At 44.9% G+C, this 18,660-nt stretch overlaps 1 protein-coding gene across 1 annotated transcript in view; it reads right to left on the bottom strand.

The window, feature by feature from the left end:
* PAK1 (p21 (RAC1) activated kinase 1) overlaps positions 1-18,660 on the bottom strand; it is a 73,800-nt gene that overhangs the window by 14,438 nt on the left and 40,702 nt on the right. Inside the window, exons 5-12 of the mRNA XM_066989981.1 lie at positions 15,012-15,112; positions 13,569-13,716; positions 11,375-11,412; positions 9,246-9,362; positions 8,893-9,067; positions 6,442-6,505; positions 5,578-5,626; positions 2,949-3,061 (exon numbers count right to left, since the gene is read on the bottom strand). Coding sequence (XP_066846082.1) covers positions 2,949-3,061; positions 5,578-5,626; positions 6,442-6,505; positions 8,893-9,067; positions 9,246-9,362; positions 11,375-11,412; positions 13,569-13,716; positions 15,012-15,112 — 805 coding nt within the window. The remainder of the gene's footprint in view (positions 1-2,948; positions 3,062-5,577; positions 5,627-6,441; positions 6,506-8,892; positions 9,068-9,245; positions 9,363-11,374; positions 11,413-13,568; positions 13,717-15,011; positions 15,113-18,660) is intronic.

The following is an 18,660-nucleotide window of genomic DNA, read 5'->3' as shown; positions in this document are numbered from 1 at the left end:
GATGACACATTCCTGAAGGAAGGAACCATCAGCTTGAAAATCATAAACCCCACCTTCACAGCTTATCTGCCCCGTTTGGAAAGGAGCAGACGGATGAGTCGAGAGAGACGGCAGAGAATCAAATTGCAAGCTTCTGCCTGCTGGCACGAGAATTCATCAAGAAGTCGACACATACAAGTTGGGAGCTGGGGTTACTGGGAAGTGCAGTTCTGTAACAGTGGCTATCACCTAAAATGAGGATTTGTGGGGTTTATTAGGTTAACGAGGGTTCCTCTTCCAAAAGAAACCCCGAGGCAGAAGTGTGCTCTGCCTCACGCTGGGCATCTTCTAAGTTTAGGTGCCTACATTTAGAAACAGGTCTCTGAGGGCCTCTTTCACACGGGAGAAAAACACAGGCAGGACCAGAAGGTAATTCAGCACAAGTGGCTGCTTGTCTGTACAGGGTCACTGTCTTCAGATACGCATGCTTCTACACTCAGCAATAAAAGTACAGCCGACTTAGAGCTTAAGCTTCCCAGCACACCTTTGTGCCACACAGGGCAGCAGAAAACCTGCCTGAATCCTAAATGCCCCATTTGCACGGTGGTGTTTGGGGGCCTGTGAGCCAGCCAGACCTCTTAACATCTAGTAAGACCTCGTAACTACTAGGAAGTAGGTAAGAGAGGTAAATGCAGGTAAGAAAGACTGGAAACCCTTGCATAAGGCCAGGAGCTGAGGCAGAGGGATGGGAGGGCTGGTTTATACTGGTGAGCATCTTGCAGCTTCCATTAGGTACTCAGAAGGGGGGGAGTACCTGTCTGTACTGTCAAAAAAGAACCACAAAAAAGGAAACAGGTCCCACAGCGGCAGCACATCCTTCCTTCTGTGACTGCAGTAGGTGGAAGCCAGCAAGCAGCGCTCAAACACCAGCTTCACTCAGCACTCAGGAAACCAGCAGGCACATTAGGGCAGGCAGGAGGGATGCAGCTGCCCAGCAGCAAGATCCTGCGCTTGCAAAGCCCCACAATAGGCACAAGAACCCCCAGCGTTCACCCTCGTTGCTGTTCTGTCCATTTGCTCCACTCGAACAAAAGCTAATCCCCCTGAAAAAGCTTAGTGAGAGAAAGTCGAGGACAAAAGAAGCGGCTCTTGTTGCTGGAAGTTTAAACAAGACAGCAGGACATGCAGCTACCCTACAGCTGGGATATATTGGCTAGACAAGGCATGTGCATGTACACAGGGATGTTCTCTCTAATGGAAGAACACGCATCTCAAACAGTTTTCCCAAAACAAAGCCTCTGATCAGCCTGGAGAAATACACACTTTCAGCCCACATGCAATCCTTAAATGTTCTTTTCTGCTTTGCTCATTTTGCACAGGTAATTTCTGCTGTTTCTAAGAGTGCCCAGCACCACTTTCTCTGCACAAACACACCCCTTCCTCAAAATTTCACCAGCAGACTTTGTCCTTTCGATAAGGCAGCTCTTTACAACCGTGCTTATAACATGGAACACAGCACCATATAAATTCAACACCACAGTGGATGCTGCAGCATGAGAAGTACTTTTTTTAGCTAAGACATCAGAGGAAGATGTTAAGGAAACAGCTGATAGGCTTTTGATATCCATGCAGAGCAAGCGAGTGTCCAAATTCTCTCTCTCCGATTCCCAGAAGAGATTCTGGGTCACATCCCTCCATTCCATCTTCAGAAGATGAGCTGCCAAGATTAAAGTCTGAAGCTCACCCATCTAGGCACAGTTTTCTCTACAAAAAGCCAAACCTGCAGTTAATCAAGACTGCTTGTTTCTGACGAGTGCAGCAGGCTGGAAACCCTGCTGCAGCTCCACTGCAACTAGCTTGAGCATAAGGTGAATGATCCAGGCTTGACACAATGCATCAGTGTTAAACTGATGCTGAATTCAATTCCCCGTGCAACACTTTTGCCCTGTTTAGCTTCCAGCACATCCCAGATCTCCATGCTGACAGTCTGCGACTGTTTCCTGGAAGTCAAACAGGGGAGGTGCAAGTATTTCTTCTGCTTTCAAAGGCAGCTCCCTACCCCCACAGAAGCACATTCACCACTTGTTCCTTCTGAAGCAGACAACCTTCGAAGAGCTGACAGCTGCAGCACTGCTGCCATCACCCTTATGCAGAGCCTCAGTGTCCTGCAGGGAGGAACTCACAGCCACATTTGTTTGCAGACGTGCTTTTTACTGCCTTGAGCTATACAGCGAATACAGCACTCGTGGCTGCAGAAAGGACATGCAGGGATTCAAGGAGTCATCCCACATGGATGTAACACATCTAAGCATGTGTCCAGGTCCACAAAACCCAACTCCAAGCAAGGAATAAGCCCGTTCTCTCTATCTCCCAAAGGACTATTCCACTCTGTGCCAGCTCTCCTTTCCTCCCTTACACACACCCACAAGAAAGCAGCCTCGCTCAGTTATGTGTCACACGTCCTTCAGCCTTACCACTGCTATGCTACAACACAGAAAACCTCAGTGGACAGCCACAGGGACACGATTACCATCTGAACATTGAAGGGTTACTCCTCTGCAAGCAGAACATTAGTACTGCTCAGGGAGAAGGAAAGAAGAGGAAGAGGAAAACAAATAACACAGTTCAAGGTATTCCCATTTCTCCTGTAGCATCCGGAAGGAAATGGCTTGTCGGGTGAAATTTGGTAGAGCGCCTTGGAAAATGGGGTCCTGACAGCATGCTGCTAATGCCATTGCTGTCAGCATCTCTAAAGAGAGCCTAAATACTCCATTAATACCGATTCAGACACTTGTTTCTATATCCTAGGAGATGGAGACCACTAAGTAACCCACACCCCAACCTTGCCACATCCATTAAGCAATGCAAGATCGTCCTATATCTACATTAAGCTGAGATGGATCACTTAAGACAGGGGCAAGGAAGTGTTTTCCAGAGCCCCTCTGTGAACCCTTCAAATCACGACGTACCTGTCCAAGTAGTTGACGATGTTGGGGTTTTTGTTTTCCCTCATTACCAGGATTTCATTGATAATCAGTTCTTTCTTGGGCTGCTGCTGCAAATTCATCTGTTTGATTGCAACCTGCAGGGAAGGAAATGCAAGAAGTAGGGCATTAGTACAAGAGTGTCCTAGAAACCTGCCAGTACCAGTGTCAATCATTTTAATCCCCCATTCAAATAAAGGGGAAAGCCACTTATTCATCATCGGTTACTCAGCAATTTAGCAATTCCTGCAGCCAGTCCATTTCTACTCTGGCTGGATATTTGATGCCAGAAAAGGACAAGGGGAATTACTGTTTTCATACTGGATCTTTACATCACTGCTGGACAGCCAACTCTACATTTTTTTTGGCAAGAGAGCAGTGATACCTTTACTCTAGTATGGACTGGTACATCAAAGACTTCTTATTCCCTAAATCATTCTTATTAATTTTATTTTAAATCAGATGCTTCTTTAGGTTTGGATTTTTTTTTCTTTGTTTTTTTACTCTAGTGCTTCTAGAAATCTACATCAGGGCAGGTGTGCAGGGAGGAGGAGGTAAATAGCATAGCCTACGTCTGGTTCTTCAAAGTGACAATTCTATTTCTTCCCATCACAGCAAGACCTAGGGGGAAAGAAGCACTGATATTTATATAAAAGGATGAAAATACATGAATTGGATCGCAGTCATACCAAAGAGAAATAGGGGCAGGTTCATTAGTTGTGGCCCTGTGATTTAATAGCTTTCTACCTGCCTCATTATACCTATTCCACGGGTATAGGCACAGAAGGCAGTTGGGTACAACATGCTCTTAACTCCTACATTAAACTTACATTTAACTCTTCCAACTATCCACGGTATTTTGTGAGAATACCTGGCCTTCAAAGACAAGACTTCAAACCAGTAGGACTACTCAGCCCAGCGGGGGGCAGCAACATTTTGATAGATGTAACAGCCCAACTGGCCTTAGCACAATATTTCGGCAAAGGGAACAAAATGTAATTACGTCTTTACAGAACTGCTACTTGCAGAGAAAGCAGTATAGACTGATGTGGCTCCCAAAAGCAAGGACTGAAAGAAACAAACCACAGAGTGCCAACACGGATGGATACAACTAGCATTTTGATAGTATGGCAGAAGACTCTATAGGAAAAGCCCCACACATGAGAAGGCAAGAACAGGCAGACACCGCGCTGTTCTTCCACGGTATTCGCGAGGCTGCCAAACAGGACTTAAATAAGGGAGAAACAAAAGCCCCATGCTGCTCTTTGCACAAGACCAGAGAGGAGAATGAAAGGTGAAGAAGAGAGGGAAGGCATTTGCTGCACATAAAGAAATTCCAGACCAAGGATACCGAGGGAGCCCCAGTACTTCTGCACTCCTGTTCTCAAGTAGGCCCAAGAGCATACTTGATCCTTGGGGTATTCTCCTAATACTGTCATGTGCATTAGAATACAAACTAAACAGCTGTGCTTATACTAAATAGCTATCATCAGTGAAAATCACAAGTATTCTTAACCCTGGGAGCTGCCCAAGGCTCCTGTGTGTTGCACAATAAAGAAATTTCCTTCTAGTGCTTCTAAAACGTGCCGCCTTTCCCTGAGCTCCTGAGCTCGCAGGGTTGGTACCAGCAGCACTTCACGGGAAGGAACAGGTTAACAGGATGCCATAGAGCGATCCCAAATGCAACTTTAAAAATCAGACTAGTATAAGGGGAATCATTTTAAAAGTCATTGGTACTCTAAGGGTTCAAATATTCACAGGGGAGTCTCTGAAGGGGTCCAGAAGGAAAGCAGAAAACCACCAAAGGATTTCCTCCTCCCATAAAATTTCTCCTTGCTTCAAAATAAACGCGATGCCCCTTCCTCAGAGGCTGCAGTTAAGCTGCCTTATTTCTTCAGGAATTGTGAAGGGGGGAGAGGCAGTTTCATCCAAAAGCACAGTCATGAAATTTAGTCACAAAATTTACCGGTGGGAAACCCTGATGTTGTACAAAAGCAAAGCAGAAACGCAGTGCTGCAGACTTCCATAAACATATCTGGAATCATGTACACACTTCACTCTTTAACAATCCTCCATCTAGCAATAATCACTTTCACTGAAGCTGCATATCCATTCCTACTAGCTTATTACCTAGGCATGCAACATGCACAGCACTTTTCAATATTTAGGACAAAAAAGACACACTCCTCATCTCTCAATTCTAGGGCAAAAAGCAGGTGGGCAAAGGAACTATTTCTATGCAAATCAACTCGTGTAAGCATAGGAAACAAAGGAGTAGAAGATGTAAAAGAATTTAAATGGGGACAAGAAGAAATATCAGGGATGAAGAGAGAAAGTCCTGATGAGGAACTATCCGGTGTCAACATTTGCTTCCAGTCTTTGTGGACACAGGAAGATTCCCTACAAATATGAAATGGAAATTAAAACCTGGGAAATCATTTTTCCAGCTTTCTGCTCAGACCACTCGACTATGTCTTATTAGTAAGGAAATAAATGTCTCTTTAAGAACAAAACGTCACAAAGCCCTGGAAGAATGTCTTTATTCTGCAGCATCAAATCTAACTTTTAGGAGACGATCCAAAATCCACTGAAGAGGTATTCTGGCAGCACTTACCTCCTGTCCCGTAGCTACATCCATTGCTGTGTAAACTGTACCTGAGGCTCTAAACAAAAGGGAGAAAAAAATGAAAAAAAAAAAAAAAGCTTATTAGCATCTCATAGCAAGACAGAGCTTAATACACTCCTCTTCCCCCTCTTCTCTGCTCTCATTCCCATTTCTTGCCATGCAATAATTCCAGTGGTAAATGTACTCTGAAATACTTCTTAGCCAACTTCACTGTTGGAGCAGAAGCCAGAGAATTTATGGGGAACAAAGCTCCTGGTACAGGACGGTATGGTCATCCACAGCCTTGCTGCAATGTAGCACAGGCTGCAGGACTGGGAGCTGATCCCAGCTAAACTGGCATGACTGCACTGCCCAGGCTTGCAGACTGCCCAGCGGGATTACAGAGCAGACAGGATCAGCTGAAGTAAACAAATGTGGCATTTGTAGTGAAGGAAACGGGAGTTTGAGCCTCAGCACAAGTGTCTCTCAATGATTTGCCTCTCCCCCAACTCCTACTTACCCTCCGCCCTGCTGAGAATACCCCAAACCAGCATCGAGGAGAGTTAACTCAGGAGGCAAATCTGTGATTTGAAGATTGTCTCGCATGCTGAAAATAAGCAGCTCCTTCCCTGCCTACAGCTATATTTAGCAACCTGATCATCTAATGACATATTTTCTTATTTTAAAACACAATTGCACAAAATAACCCAGTCACTGTGACTCAAAACTTTGCTGGGAAGGGGAGAAGAGCTGGGGTGGGGGTGGTGGAATAAAAAAAGTCCTCATCAGCTTTTCCAGCAAACTAACTTAGCCCAGTTTCAATGATTCCTTCCATAAGGAAAGGTACAGGACAGAAACGAAGCATGTACCAACCCTTGCCCAATCTTCTCAAAGCGTGTGTACTTCTTTTTTGGATCACCGACGCTCACGATACTTCCTACAACAAAAAAAAAAAAGAAAAGAAAAAGATTTTAGAAGTACTTTTTCACACAACTACACCATTACAATTTCTGGCAGGAAAAAAATATTTACTGTTTTTTCATACCAGCACAAATCTTGCCATTATTTACCTGATGACTGGGCTGACCTGGGCAGTGCCCAGCTCCTCTATTAGGAGCCCAAAAACTAGGGAAGGGGCAGCAGCTTTCAGCAGCAGTTGCCACGCGGCTGCAGCCCGGGTTTTAGAGAGCACCCTGAGGCAATCTCAGCTCATTTTCCCTGACATGTCTGTTCAGCTGAAACAAAGTCTACTACTGCATCCCTCTGAGGAAAAGCACTTTGCTCAGGGCTCTGCGAGGTGGTGAGGGGCTGCTCAGGCTCGAGGTGGGTTTGGTAGCCATGAAGAACACAACCCAAAGTTTTCTGGACAAGAGGAGGGAGCTCCGAGCAGGAAAATCATGAAAAAAAATCACGAATCATGAAAAATCATGTGGACCTCACAGCTCCCTGAAGACACTGACTGACCTCCACAATGCCCCCACAGCTGGAGAATCACACCCTTTAGGCTGAGGAAATCAGCACAGAGCTCAGCTGGGTGCAAGTCTCCCCTGTAACGGCACCGGGGTGGCTAATAGGATCAAGGGATGCAGACCTGCCTCTGAGGCGGTGTTTGCAAGTTGCTCCAGCAGCCAACACGCGGTGCTGCTTTCACCGGGGTCTAGGCCTGAGCCTAAACAGATGCACATTGGCAAGGAAACTGCTCGTGGTCATTTCGCCAAGAAATCCAGTAGCAAGCAGAGTAAGAGCAGGCTATTTTCAGCCACCGGTGGCCAGCAGCCAAGCCCACAAGGTTCAGGGCAGACAGAGGTAAGAGAGGGGAATATGGTTCGTGTTTGGGGAGGAGGGTGGGAAGAAAAATCCGACTCCGTGCACCCCACTGCACAATTGCTGAAGCAATGCTATCTGCCCTAAGGACAAACATTTCTGGACAAATATTCGTAAACTTTCCCTGGAAGCCTAACGCAGGCTGCAGGTTGTGACTGCAAGAGGTAAATGTTTGCACAAGGCAGTCACAAGAGGCAGCTGTCGGTCGTGCCCTGTTTAATCCTCTCAGTTTGTAAAAAGGGGGTAATGTTTCCTACCTCCCAAAAAGCCAGGCGAAGATTCATTAATGTTTGCACTAATGCAAACTTGTTGCTAAAAGGTAGGGATTACAGAAGTGAACGTATTTGCATTAAAATAGTTCCTTTTCCCTGCCACAGTCCCTGCTTGCCCTACCTGGTCACAAAATGGCTCAAACCATTAACGGTATAAAGGTACTGATAAATCAGCTAGTGAGGGAAGTTGCTGTTTTGAAACAGTGAGTCTTGAAAGTGCAGGCTTTCAGATAGCAACCATTTTTAGTTTGCATGCCATCTATTCAATTTAGGATTTTCTTCGTAGGAACGAGGCACCCACGTGCCATTTTATTTTTTTAAGTTATACCCTCAGATACAATTTCCCTTGACCCAGGTATTCGTCTTTGCTTCATAAAATAATGACCTTTAGGAGGTAAACTCTCAACAGAGGAGAGTAATCTGACCTTAGGGGTGCTATCACAATTTACATAAACTGACGAGCAAGGCATATATTTAATTAACATGGGATTAACAGATCAAAGAATGAGAAATGCTCTACTCTGATAAAAGCTGGCCCATGCTGAGGAGAGCAATCAATTGCCCAGAAGAACTTGTTCAGCTGTCAAATACTACCACAACATATCCCAATAATGCCAGGCAGTTGAGGAACACTTTAAATAAAATCCATGAACTGAAGGTCAGGACTGTTAAAGAAACTAGGACACAACAGAAAGACAAGGTAAGCCTTGAATTTTTCTCAGAAACACCCACTACTTTGAGTTATTTACTAGGTACCCACACAACGTCAGGGCACTTAAAAATAACCAAGTCATTTAATGTCACGATATCATGGACGGTGAACTTGGGGTTGCATTAATTTTCTCTCCATCTTTTAGCCACAGTAAGAAGCTCTGCTCACCTTAGGTCTAACATTGCAATAAAATCATCCACGCTACAGAGCTATGGAATATCAAGAGGTGGAACAGTCCCAGACTTCGTGGTTAAGGAGATGTTCCATAGTCAGGGCTCGTTTTAGAGTCTAAGGATCTGTAACTCCCAGGGTACCTCAGCTGACAGCACAGGTGCTCAGCTTACATTTATTCTCCCCACACCCATATATCTGCCCCCAATTTTGGGGCACAGTCACAGGGCAAAGTCTTCACTAAGGGATCTCAAAATGGCAACGTCAAAACACCTCAACTTATTAAAGTTCTAAGACATTACAGCAAGACCTCGGATTTCAGGAAAAAAAAATAAAAGGACATACTTAATTTTTCCAGGATCTCCTCATCTGACATTTTTGGCTTTTTCTTTTGCTTCTCTGTGTTCCTGACCAGCAAGTCAGGTGCCGTTGTGCTGTTTTCCGAGGGAGAAGGAATAGGAGAGGTGGCCGCATCTCTGGTAGGAGGAGGAAGAGGGTCTATCACAGAGCGGGTGTATATCTAATTTTGTTGAATAAAAATATGCATATTAAAACAAAGCAGATCATCATCACTTAAAAGCAATTCCATCCATCTTTTTTTTCTTTTTCCTGCATTTCTAAACCTACAGTGCTAACAGCTAACTCCAAGACCTGACCGTGACTGCAGCAGGGGTGCTGAAGGAGATATTACTACTCACGGATTTTGTGTGTTCAGGTCGTGGAGCTATCACAGGGGGTGGAGCTGCATCATCTTCATCATCCTCGTCTTCAGACACTGAGGGCACTGCAGGGGTCTCAGACACGGCTTTCACATTCTGCATGTGGTTACACAAATAGCAAAAATAAAAACCCGATTCCTTGGCATAAACAAATCACAAATGTTGAGTTAAGCTCCTAATGGAGAGTGCCTTGAAGCAAGCACAGAAAAATAATAATCAGAACGGGTTAGAAAGTTACAGTATCTTAAAAATCCAAACCCCAAAGGTCCTGAGCCTGCGTTGGAAATATTTAGATGTCCAGTTCAACAACTGTTCAGACAGAGCTGTCATCTGCTTGTCTGATCCCCATCCTCCTCCCTGGGACTTAAGACCCCCCGCCTGGGCTCTCACATTGCCTTCCTGACACCCACACGACAAACCCAGCAACTCTGGGCTGCTGTGAGGACAACATCTGAGTTTGGATGTAGCTGTCCCAATTTATATTGCCTCTTCTTTATTTTTTCCCTTGCTGCTTGCTCCAAACCCTTATCATGCAGATCAGAGATTTCAGACTCGAGTGATTTAATTTACATCAAAATTTAAATGTTTTCACTAAAAGTTGGGAGGTCAAGTTGACATCAGCTTTGGTATTAAGACTCAGAACCAAGTAATGAGATATTTTGGAAGCAGAATCTGATAAAATCTTTCAAAATCCCTTTGAAAACTACACTCTAAAGGAAAATATTATGTAAAATAGGAATGATGAATTTTTATAAAAAGTTTTGTAAGTGATTAAGAAAAGAATTATCTGGATTTTTTTTTTGCAACACCGTTATTGGAACTCAAAGCTACTCATAACATTTAAAATTTGACTCTGGATTCGAAGTTCATGGCATCCTTCACACTATAAACATTTCAAAATAAACTTGGCAAGCCCCTCAACCCACTAGACCAGTTCTGCTTGTACTCCTGCTTCCAGTTTGTTTACCATCAGTTCCCTAAAAGTGGCAGCAGAAAAAGACTTCTTAAAGTACTGCAATAAAGCTCTCTGAAATAAGGCAGGGGAAAAGGTAAAGTTTCACTGCATAATTTTGAAGTCATCAGCATCCTGACATCTATTTGTTAAAGCTTAGTCTATTAAAAAGAACTACAAAGAAAAAAAAAAGTCTACTTACTGGTAATTTCACAAATCTCTCTAAAATTAAAGGTTACCCAGCATCTTTCAAAAAACACCAGTCTACTGAGGTAGCTCGATGACTACTGCTTTTTCCAGGATTTATTTTAATATCTAACTGTCTCAGATATTCTAGGCTCCTGAAGACTGATGCACAACGAGATGTGACAATGAACGACAAGAAAACGTTTTCCTTTTCTTTTAGCAGAATCCAAAACGGTCAGATAGGAAAACGCCGCCTCCAGAAGCGAGCAATACGTGCCAGCTCCCGATAACGTCATAGCAGTGAGAAAGTAAGAGATGAGGGAATTGGGGGGTTTTATGAATCACCTAAAATAGAAAGTTTTGTTTATTCTCTCTCTCTCTCAGACATACACAAACATTACAGAGCTTTTCAGCTCTGTCTCCTAGCAAAGTCAACAGGAGCGGTGCCTGTCCTGGTGGGGACAGAGTAAAGGTCAAGCAGAGAGAACATTTGATTTCCTTTTCTGCTGAGATTAGGTTTGTTAATCAACAGTGCTTCAATCAAACCTCGCAGGTTAGTAATTAAACTGTGCCAGATCACAGATGTTTATAGAGCCATATAAAACCTGAAAGCAAAGTGGTTATGATTTTCTAGATTACCACACCCCAAAGAAACAGATCAAGAAACAGATCATTTTCTGTAAAAATAACATTATTTCCAGTCTTTAATTCACTAATTTCTATTTACTATTTCACTAATAAAGCCTCTTAATTTCTACTTGACTCTCCCGCTGTTGATGAAAAAATGTGCAAGCAGCATGCCCTTTGAGGATAATTTACCTGTTTTTATGAATGTTCTCTCCATATAGATACATATAGTTCAGATTTTAAGATGATTTTAAAACACTAAGCAAACTAAAAGTTTATGTGTAGCTAAGAATATTCTATGCAAGTTTTAAAATCTCATGCAAGGAATGATACGAAGGCTTACCAGCGTATTTGACGAATTGTAATCCTCCGCCAATTTATCTGAAAGAGAGACATACTAATGCAGTTATAAACGAACTGTAAATGCAGCAGCACTGGGGAGAGGAAAAAGGGAAAAGCTCCTTTTGGAAGGGGCAGGAAAAATGGCTCCTCCCAAGTCCAGGCATCATCTTGCATAATTTGAAGCACTTTGGAAAGGGCAACTGCCATAGATTTTTTTTTTTTTATTTTTTTTTAACAGAGAACAGAAAAAGAAGTAGATATTCCTCTTGGGGAATATCTCTTTCTCCATGATCTACACAGGCAGTGGATGTAACTAGACTCCTAACCCCAGGTGAAAAAAAAAAAAAAAAAACACAACAGAATTTGACAGAACAAACTTAACAAGCCAGCCCGACACTCAGGTAAGATGCAGACAACAGACAAGGGAAGGAATTTTTCATTTGGGCAGAAATCTGATCTTCTCCTTTCCAGGCAGAGACTAAACTCCATGGCCAGTTTTTTATTTGTTTTTTTTTTTTAAACCTAAAATTCCACAAGCATCCATTGTGCCTCTGCCCAGTGTTAAGAAGACGCTGGGATCAAACCCACAGGCAATCCTTCCACATGATGCCCAAGCTGCAAGGTGCTCTCCAAACATCCTGAGAAAAAAAATCAGGCCCCAAGAGAGGCATCATTTTCTATCAAAAGAAAAGGGCGTGAGGCATGGTGACCCTTTGGGACTGAAGGATCAGTGCTGTAACCCAGGCGGACACAGGGTTTTCCTGCAAGGTTACAACAGCAGTGGAGGAAAGCTTGTGTTCAAGCTGACAAGAAACAAGGGCCTCTTAGGAAGCTCCTTCTGTTAGGACTTGTCATTAAATGCCTCCAGATTCCTCCTGCACTCACAGCACATTTGAAAAAGGATGTCTCAAGTCTCTTATGACCACCCTATCCCTCATTCCTTATCTTGGGATATGGCAATGAGAATCCTGGCTTGCAGCATCTCTCAGGAGGACTAGCCCAGAAACCAGATTAACTATTTAAAATCCATTTAAGAGAACAGGCAGCTATTTTCCAAGGTTTCCACCATTTTGGGGTTGTTCTCCTAGAGAGACCTTTAAGCTGGATCTCATTCAGTGTCCCTGCACCCACAGGCACTTTTGTGGAGGAAGTGAAGTGCAAAGGAACTCCCCAGACCACGCTCACACTTGAAAAAAGTGTGAAAAAAGCAGAAAAGGGAGTAGGGGTTACAAACTTCTCTAGACAAGTGCAGGGGCCTCAAATCCCTGCTGCAGGAAGCTGGAATTTCCCTGAGCAACACCTGGGAATGAAGAATGTCATCCATCCATGTGCAAAAACCATTTTCAGTGGACTTGGAGAATCTGCTGTGCTAAATCACCAGCTGAGGCACTAGCCTGAGACCTGCGAGAGGTTCAGAGCCAGCCACCAAAACGTCCCGCAATAGCAAGCAAGGACCCCACGAATCCACTGGTGGGCTTCTTGTTTGGCTATCCAAGCACATATGTGGCAGAATTGTGCTTTTATCCCTGCCTGGAGTCTTCCTAAGTACTACCTGTTCTGGTGACATGGCACTATCCCCTTTAAAGAACCAAAGCAGGGCTTAAGGTTTAGAAAGGGAAGGAGTTAGAATTAATTGAAAGGGAAAAGGAGTGACGGCCGCAGGAATTCTCCAGTAGGCAGGTAATCCATACAAAGAAGGCACAAAACCTCGGCAGCTAGGATGTATAGAGGGAACCAGCCAGCAGTTATCAAGCACCTAGCAGCTGAGCGGTATTCCTCAATCACAGCACACAGGAGAGGAGAAACTCGCACCCCAAGCACCCATGAAGCAACATCCACAGCCAGCCAAAAACTGAAGTTCCTACAGAGTTTAGCTGCCTGTTTTCTGCAGGGATTTTCATCCAGGGAATCCAACGTCAACACTCCAGGTTCTGCCTTCCAGATGCGGGCTGTAAACCACTACGTGGTTTGGGATTCACCCTGTTCACTGACCTCCTCTTTTACAGCTCAGCTGGGCATCAGCATTAACAGAACAGCATTTTAAAGGGAGACGAGTTCTTGGGCAGCCGGAGAATTTCACTCACATTTTCCATGAAAAGACAGACCTATTTGTTGATTAAACAAAAAGAAATCCCCCTATACAGTGACTAACGGAAAGCTGGACAAAGCAGCCATGTAAGATGATCGCCACGTACCTGTGAAACTCATGTACTTCTGGCTGCTAGAGGTCTTCTTGGAGTTGTAAAACTCCAGCACGTCCAGCACCGCCTGGGGATTCTTCTTCTGCTCCAGCTTGGTGATGTTGGAAGTCTGCAGTAAGCGCGCCCACTGCTCCGGCATTCCCTGTGGGGACAGGCACCTCGTTAGCCCACCGGCAGCCTACCGTGCTTCACAGCACATGTACCTGCTGCAGCACTTCTGTCACCCTCTTCCTGGGGTTACTCGATACTGAAAAGGAAATGGGGAGGAAAGAAGAGAGAAGAGGAAGAGAAACAGCAGGTTTCAAAAAGACAGAAAGGAGCAGACCCAATGGTGCAGCTCAGGTGGAGCCTCAAGCAAGAAAATCTTTATGCACAAATATATACACATTTACACGCATCCAAGAAAGACTACAGAAGTAATGTACAGCGTAAAGCATCTCGTACAGTGGACAAGCAAAATTCATTTTGGCCTTCGTGTAGCGCTAGCATTCTTTGGTAATAGAGGTTTGGTGTATGTTGTAACCAGAACTGGGACAGCACAGGTGTTAACCTGGCATACAGAGCTCATAATTTCATTACAGGGACATCATTTCAACCAGAAAATAAATACATTTGGAGTACAGCCTGGCTTGGGACTTTCAGCAGCAGCAAGAACAAGTGTTTGTGTCAACACAGGGGTAAGTGACAGGGTCCTCTACCAATAAAGTTACCCTCGCTGTTCTAAAGGGTTTCTGGATACACCGCCCCGAGGTGATGCCTCACTGGCACATCCAGGTTAACTCGGGCAAGTCTGGAAGCTGACGTGCAAAACACAACTGTAGACACAATTCAGTCTAGGAGAGCAAAATGCCTTCAAAATATGTCTATATTACACACAGCCAAAATAGCTTGCCTGTGAACAACTGCCTCTGCTAATAAGTCCTATCTTGCAATCAAATTAAGAAGAGCGTGATGAAATACAGCTCTGTCTTCCTTCTATTTTGCATGTCAATAAAAAAAAAAAAAGGCATAAAAGTTTCTGCCATTTAGCCTTAGGACAACACATGCACGCTCTGGCACAAACAGGTATGCACAGTTGTGTGTGTCCTAAAGGGGAGCTCTCAGAGCTCCATTTGGAGGACACAGACTATGCTGTAGACCTAATCCAGCTCCAGAAGAGGAAGGGAGGGGAAGGGAGGAGAGATATACCATATTTCGCTGTCCGCATCCGCCAAAAAACAGGAAAGGCAAAGTCTGCTGGCAGGCTGGACTCCTGGGATGTGCCAAGCTTGACAAGCAGTCTCTCAGCAGGGATTAGTGGGCTGCCTCTACAGATGCAGATCAAACTCGATGATGGTAATAGCCTTTCCAGCATTACCGTATAAAAGATTAATAGGTCCTGGCTCCTCCCAGCAATAAGCCAAACCGCACAGCTCTCTTTTCCTCCAAATCACTTACCGTGAATTCTCCCGTGACTGCATCAAACCCCACGTGAATTGTGTGTTCAAAGTCGGAAGGGAGGGAGATCTCTGGCCGTTCTTTCTCTTTCTTTTTATTGGCTGGAAGAGACAGCAACAAAAACAATCCATCAATCCATCAAGAATTATGATCTCCCCGACAGCTTCTCATTTACCTACACAACCACCCCCGGCTTTTGCTAGTCACGGGATTTCGATCTGAGGCTCAACAGCAAGTTACAAAACTTTGTTAACTCAATACAGAACAGTTATATTCAGGGACAATAACAATCAGAGTCCTATAACACAGGACAAGCATATAATGTATCCAAAATATCAATTTTTGTTAAGTACCAGCCAGCAGTTCTAGACTCAATAGCGCAAGAGCTATTTACCGAAAATATCCAGGCAAACTTTGGTATGTCAGAGTCAAAAGCACAAAGGCAGTAACTGGGAGCCACGCAGTTCCAGACATTTTTTTTTTTTATTATTCTTTGTTTTTAAGCAAAATATGAAAAGATTATTAAAAAAAAGTGCTGGCTAAACTTACTCACCTTTCATATTAGGGACAAAATATTGCTTCTCTCTTCCTACGGCCTCAAAACAGAGTCCGTGAAGAAAACCAAATATAACATATGCTTCCACTACACAGCCTTATACAAGCAAAAACATTTCTGTTTTCCTGCTCACAAACCGAACTAAATGTGGTTTCAATAACAAGGTTTGAACACACAGCAGGGAGAGGGCAGAATCTGGCAGGTGAGGAGCAGAACTCATAAAGAAGCAGGAAAGGAAATAAAGCAGATGCACCCCACGAATATTAAAGTCAGATCTTCAAACAAGATTATTATGTCTCGAATTAAGTTTATCCATATTCATGACATATTAAAGACGCCACCTTCCTTTTTAATATTTACTGGGCTCAAGAAATGGAGATCAGTTTAAGGCAGAACCCCAGATTTGCCGCTGTTTGCAGTATAAAGTAAGTAAAGCCAGGAGAAGGTGACTGAAGCACTTGTGTTTCCCAGCTGTTATCTGTTGGATCTGAAGCCAGACAGAATTTGTTTCGTGGCTGACGTTCCCCAGTGCGCTTTTGGCAGTATGAACACCAAACCTCAGGCATTTCAGGAGCCTGGGAGGCTGATGCTCAATACTGCAATTATTTAAGACGCTGCTGCAGAAGAGCTGTGTGGAGATGGTCAGCACTTCCCTCAAAGGACCAAATCCTGTTTTCTCCAGCGCTCTGGCACCATTACAGAGCGTCATTACAGAGTGTAGCACAGAGCAATTCTGGAGAAAGAAAAGGATCAAACGCTCAGCTGGGGACACGCAGAAGGAACAGATTGGTTTCGATCCCCCTTTCGAACAAAGGGGATAGGGGAAGCTGAATCACAAAAGAGCAACAGACTTGCCAAGGGGAAGGAGGAGAGAAAGCTGAATTGCTGGAGGAGCCATCGGAGACGGGAGCTAGGAGCCAGAAGCAGCTGCTGGCTAGCAGATGGCACGTACCTGCAGCACAGAGGCCTGCCAAGGAAGGACCGAGCAGCTGCATCCAGCAGGTATATGGAAAACGCTGCACGCGAGAGGAAAAGGGATGCAGAGAGAACCAGCAGAAGCACAGTATTGTATAGTCCTGTCTACAGGATTAGTCCCTTGCCCCAAGCCAAAGAGCAAGGTGACAGCTCCAGCCCAGCAGCGTGCAACGCAGGTGAGGGGGAAGAGGGCAGCTGTATTAGCACCACACTGCCCAGGACAACTGCCACATCTCCCCATAGATTGCAGCATAATCCCTTAAAAAATATAAAATGACTAAAGGGCATGTACTTGCAATCCAGAAGTCAACACACTTAGTGTCTCGGTTTCGGCATTTGGACCTCCTGAGCACCCCAACGTACCTCCAAATCCCAACGAAACCCATTCAGCCAGCAAACTGAGATGAGTGCTGACCCCAGACTTACTCAGAGCAGGAGACTACAGCCCAAACTCTTGCTAAAATCACCTTGCCTCAGCTATACCATTACAGTGGGTGAAACCATAATTCCTCTGTGTACTTTTTGGGATATGCCTGGGTGCCACATTCAAGGTTTTACGGTGCCCAGACTGAACTAGAGCATCATGTGAACATGAACTCGTGTGAATCCCCCAGGATTCTCAGGAGACAATAAACTTCAGAAGCTTTTGATCCAAAATCTAACAGATCTAGAAGCCTAGATGTATTCAGACATTAACAACATAATTGCTTTTTGGAGCAGATATTTATGCCATGGAGGTATGAGCTAAAAAGAACTAAAGAGACGGGCACTCCCCATCTTACTAAACACTTAATCCCCTCGACAGTGATTATATTATCCCTGCAGTGAGTCAAAAAGCCCTGAAGATTCTTAACTAAAATAAAAGAGAACTTGTATCTGCTTAGGAAGGCCTACCTACCACCGAGTGCTTTATCCCCCGCCACATCTTACCATCTTCTCAGTCAAAACCTCAAACATCTGATGCTGTTACAAGAGCTGCCCATGGCGTTTCATCACGATGCTCTGGCAACTTGAGCTGCACCCAGAAAGCACGATACGCCACAGTAAAGCCCACAAGCCCATCCTGGAGCACGCCAGGATGAGAAAAGTATCCTTCAGCGGGAGGGAAGTGCTGCCCCGTCTCAGAGGCAGGATGCCACACATCCGCAGCAGCGCAATCACCACGGAAGGGGCTCCCAGGCGCTGCGCCGTGTTACCTCGTGGTTAACATCCTGCCTCCGTGTGAATCAGCAGCTGAGCTCAGCAAACCTCAGGGGAGCAAAATGTGCCACATGCGAGCCAAAGCCCGGTTTCTCCCCCCAAGTAGGTCACGGATGAGTCCCGAACCCAAGAAGGCTCGCACGCTCACGACTCCAGCTGAAAGCAAGAAATATGGGAGCTCTGCATCCAGGCGGAGAGGACCCCCTGGTATTACAGCCAACTTGCTTTATAAATGCCAGATTTGGGGGTTAGGCTGGGACAGAGGAAATCAGAACTACAAACAGCCCCCTACCTTCTGCAGGCAGAACATGATGCTTCGAAGCGGCCTAGCAAGGCGACACAGCTCAAGAGAAGTTCATAAGGGCCAGCATTTAAGCCCCATGGGTACTTTACACCACAGTCTTGTTCATGCTCAGGTGTAGTGCGATGTAAAAGGTGCTTTCCAAACCTCCTCCAGTTACAGCTGCTCTTCTTCACTGAGCAACCTGTAGCAGATGCCCTCAAGATGTCTCCCCTCGTTGGCCTCCGCTTTGATCCAGGCCCACAAGCCCTCAGCGGGTCTGTCTGCTCCACTCCACATATTTGAGCTGAGCCTTCGCATAAAGCACCACCCCTTCCCCACCTTCCCTGCCCACAAATTATCGTAGTTTAAAGCCCCCTGCACAAGCCTGCTGTTCTTGCCTTGCTTTGCCAGGTAGGTGCCATCTCTCCCCAGCCACTGAAGAGGGTCCTGCAGGCACAGACACCAAAGCCCTGCTGGCAGCACCGCTTCAACGCTGTCGAGGTCCTACACAGGACTAAAAAAACTCCTATCATCAAGCCAGACCTCCAGTGCTGTCCCCTGTTGCAAGACCTACCACTTCTCCAAAAGGACTGGCAGCATCACTTCAGCAGCTTTCTGGATAGAGTGTAAAAGCC

This window comes from Anser cygnoides, chromosome 1, assembly GCF_040182565.1.
Source record: "Anser cygnoides isolate HZ-2024a breed goose chromosome 1, Taihu_goose_T2T_genome, whole genome shotgun sequence".
Lineage (NCBI taxonomy): Eukaryota > Metazoa > Chordata > Aves > Anseriformes > Anatidae > Anser > Anser cygnoides.
Note: the sequence above shows the minus strand (reverse complement) of the source record. Positions and strands in the feature narration are given on the sequence as shown.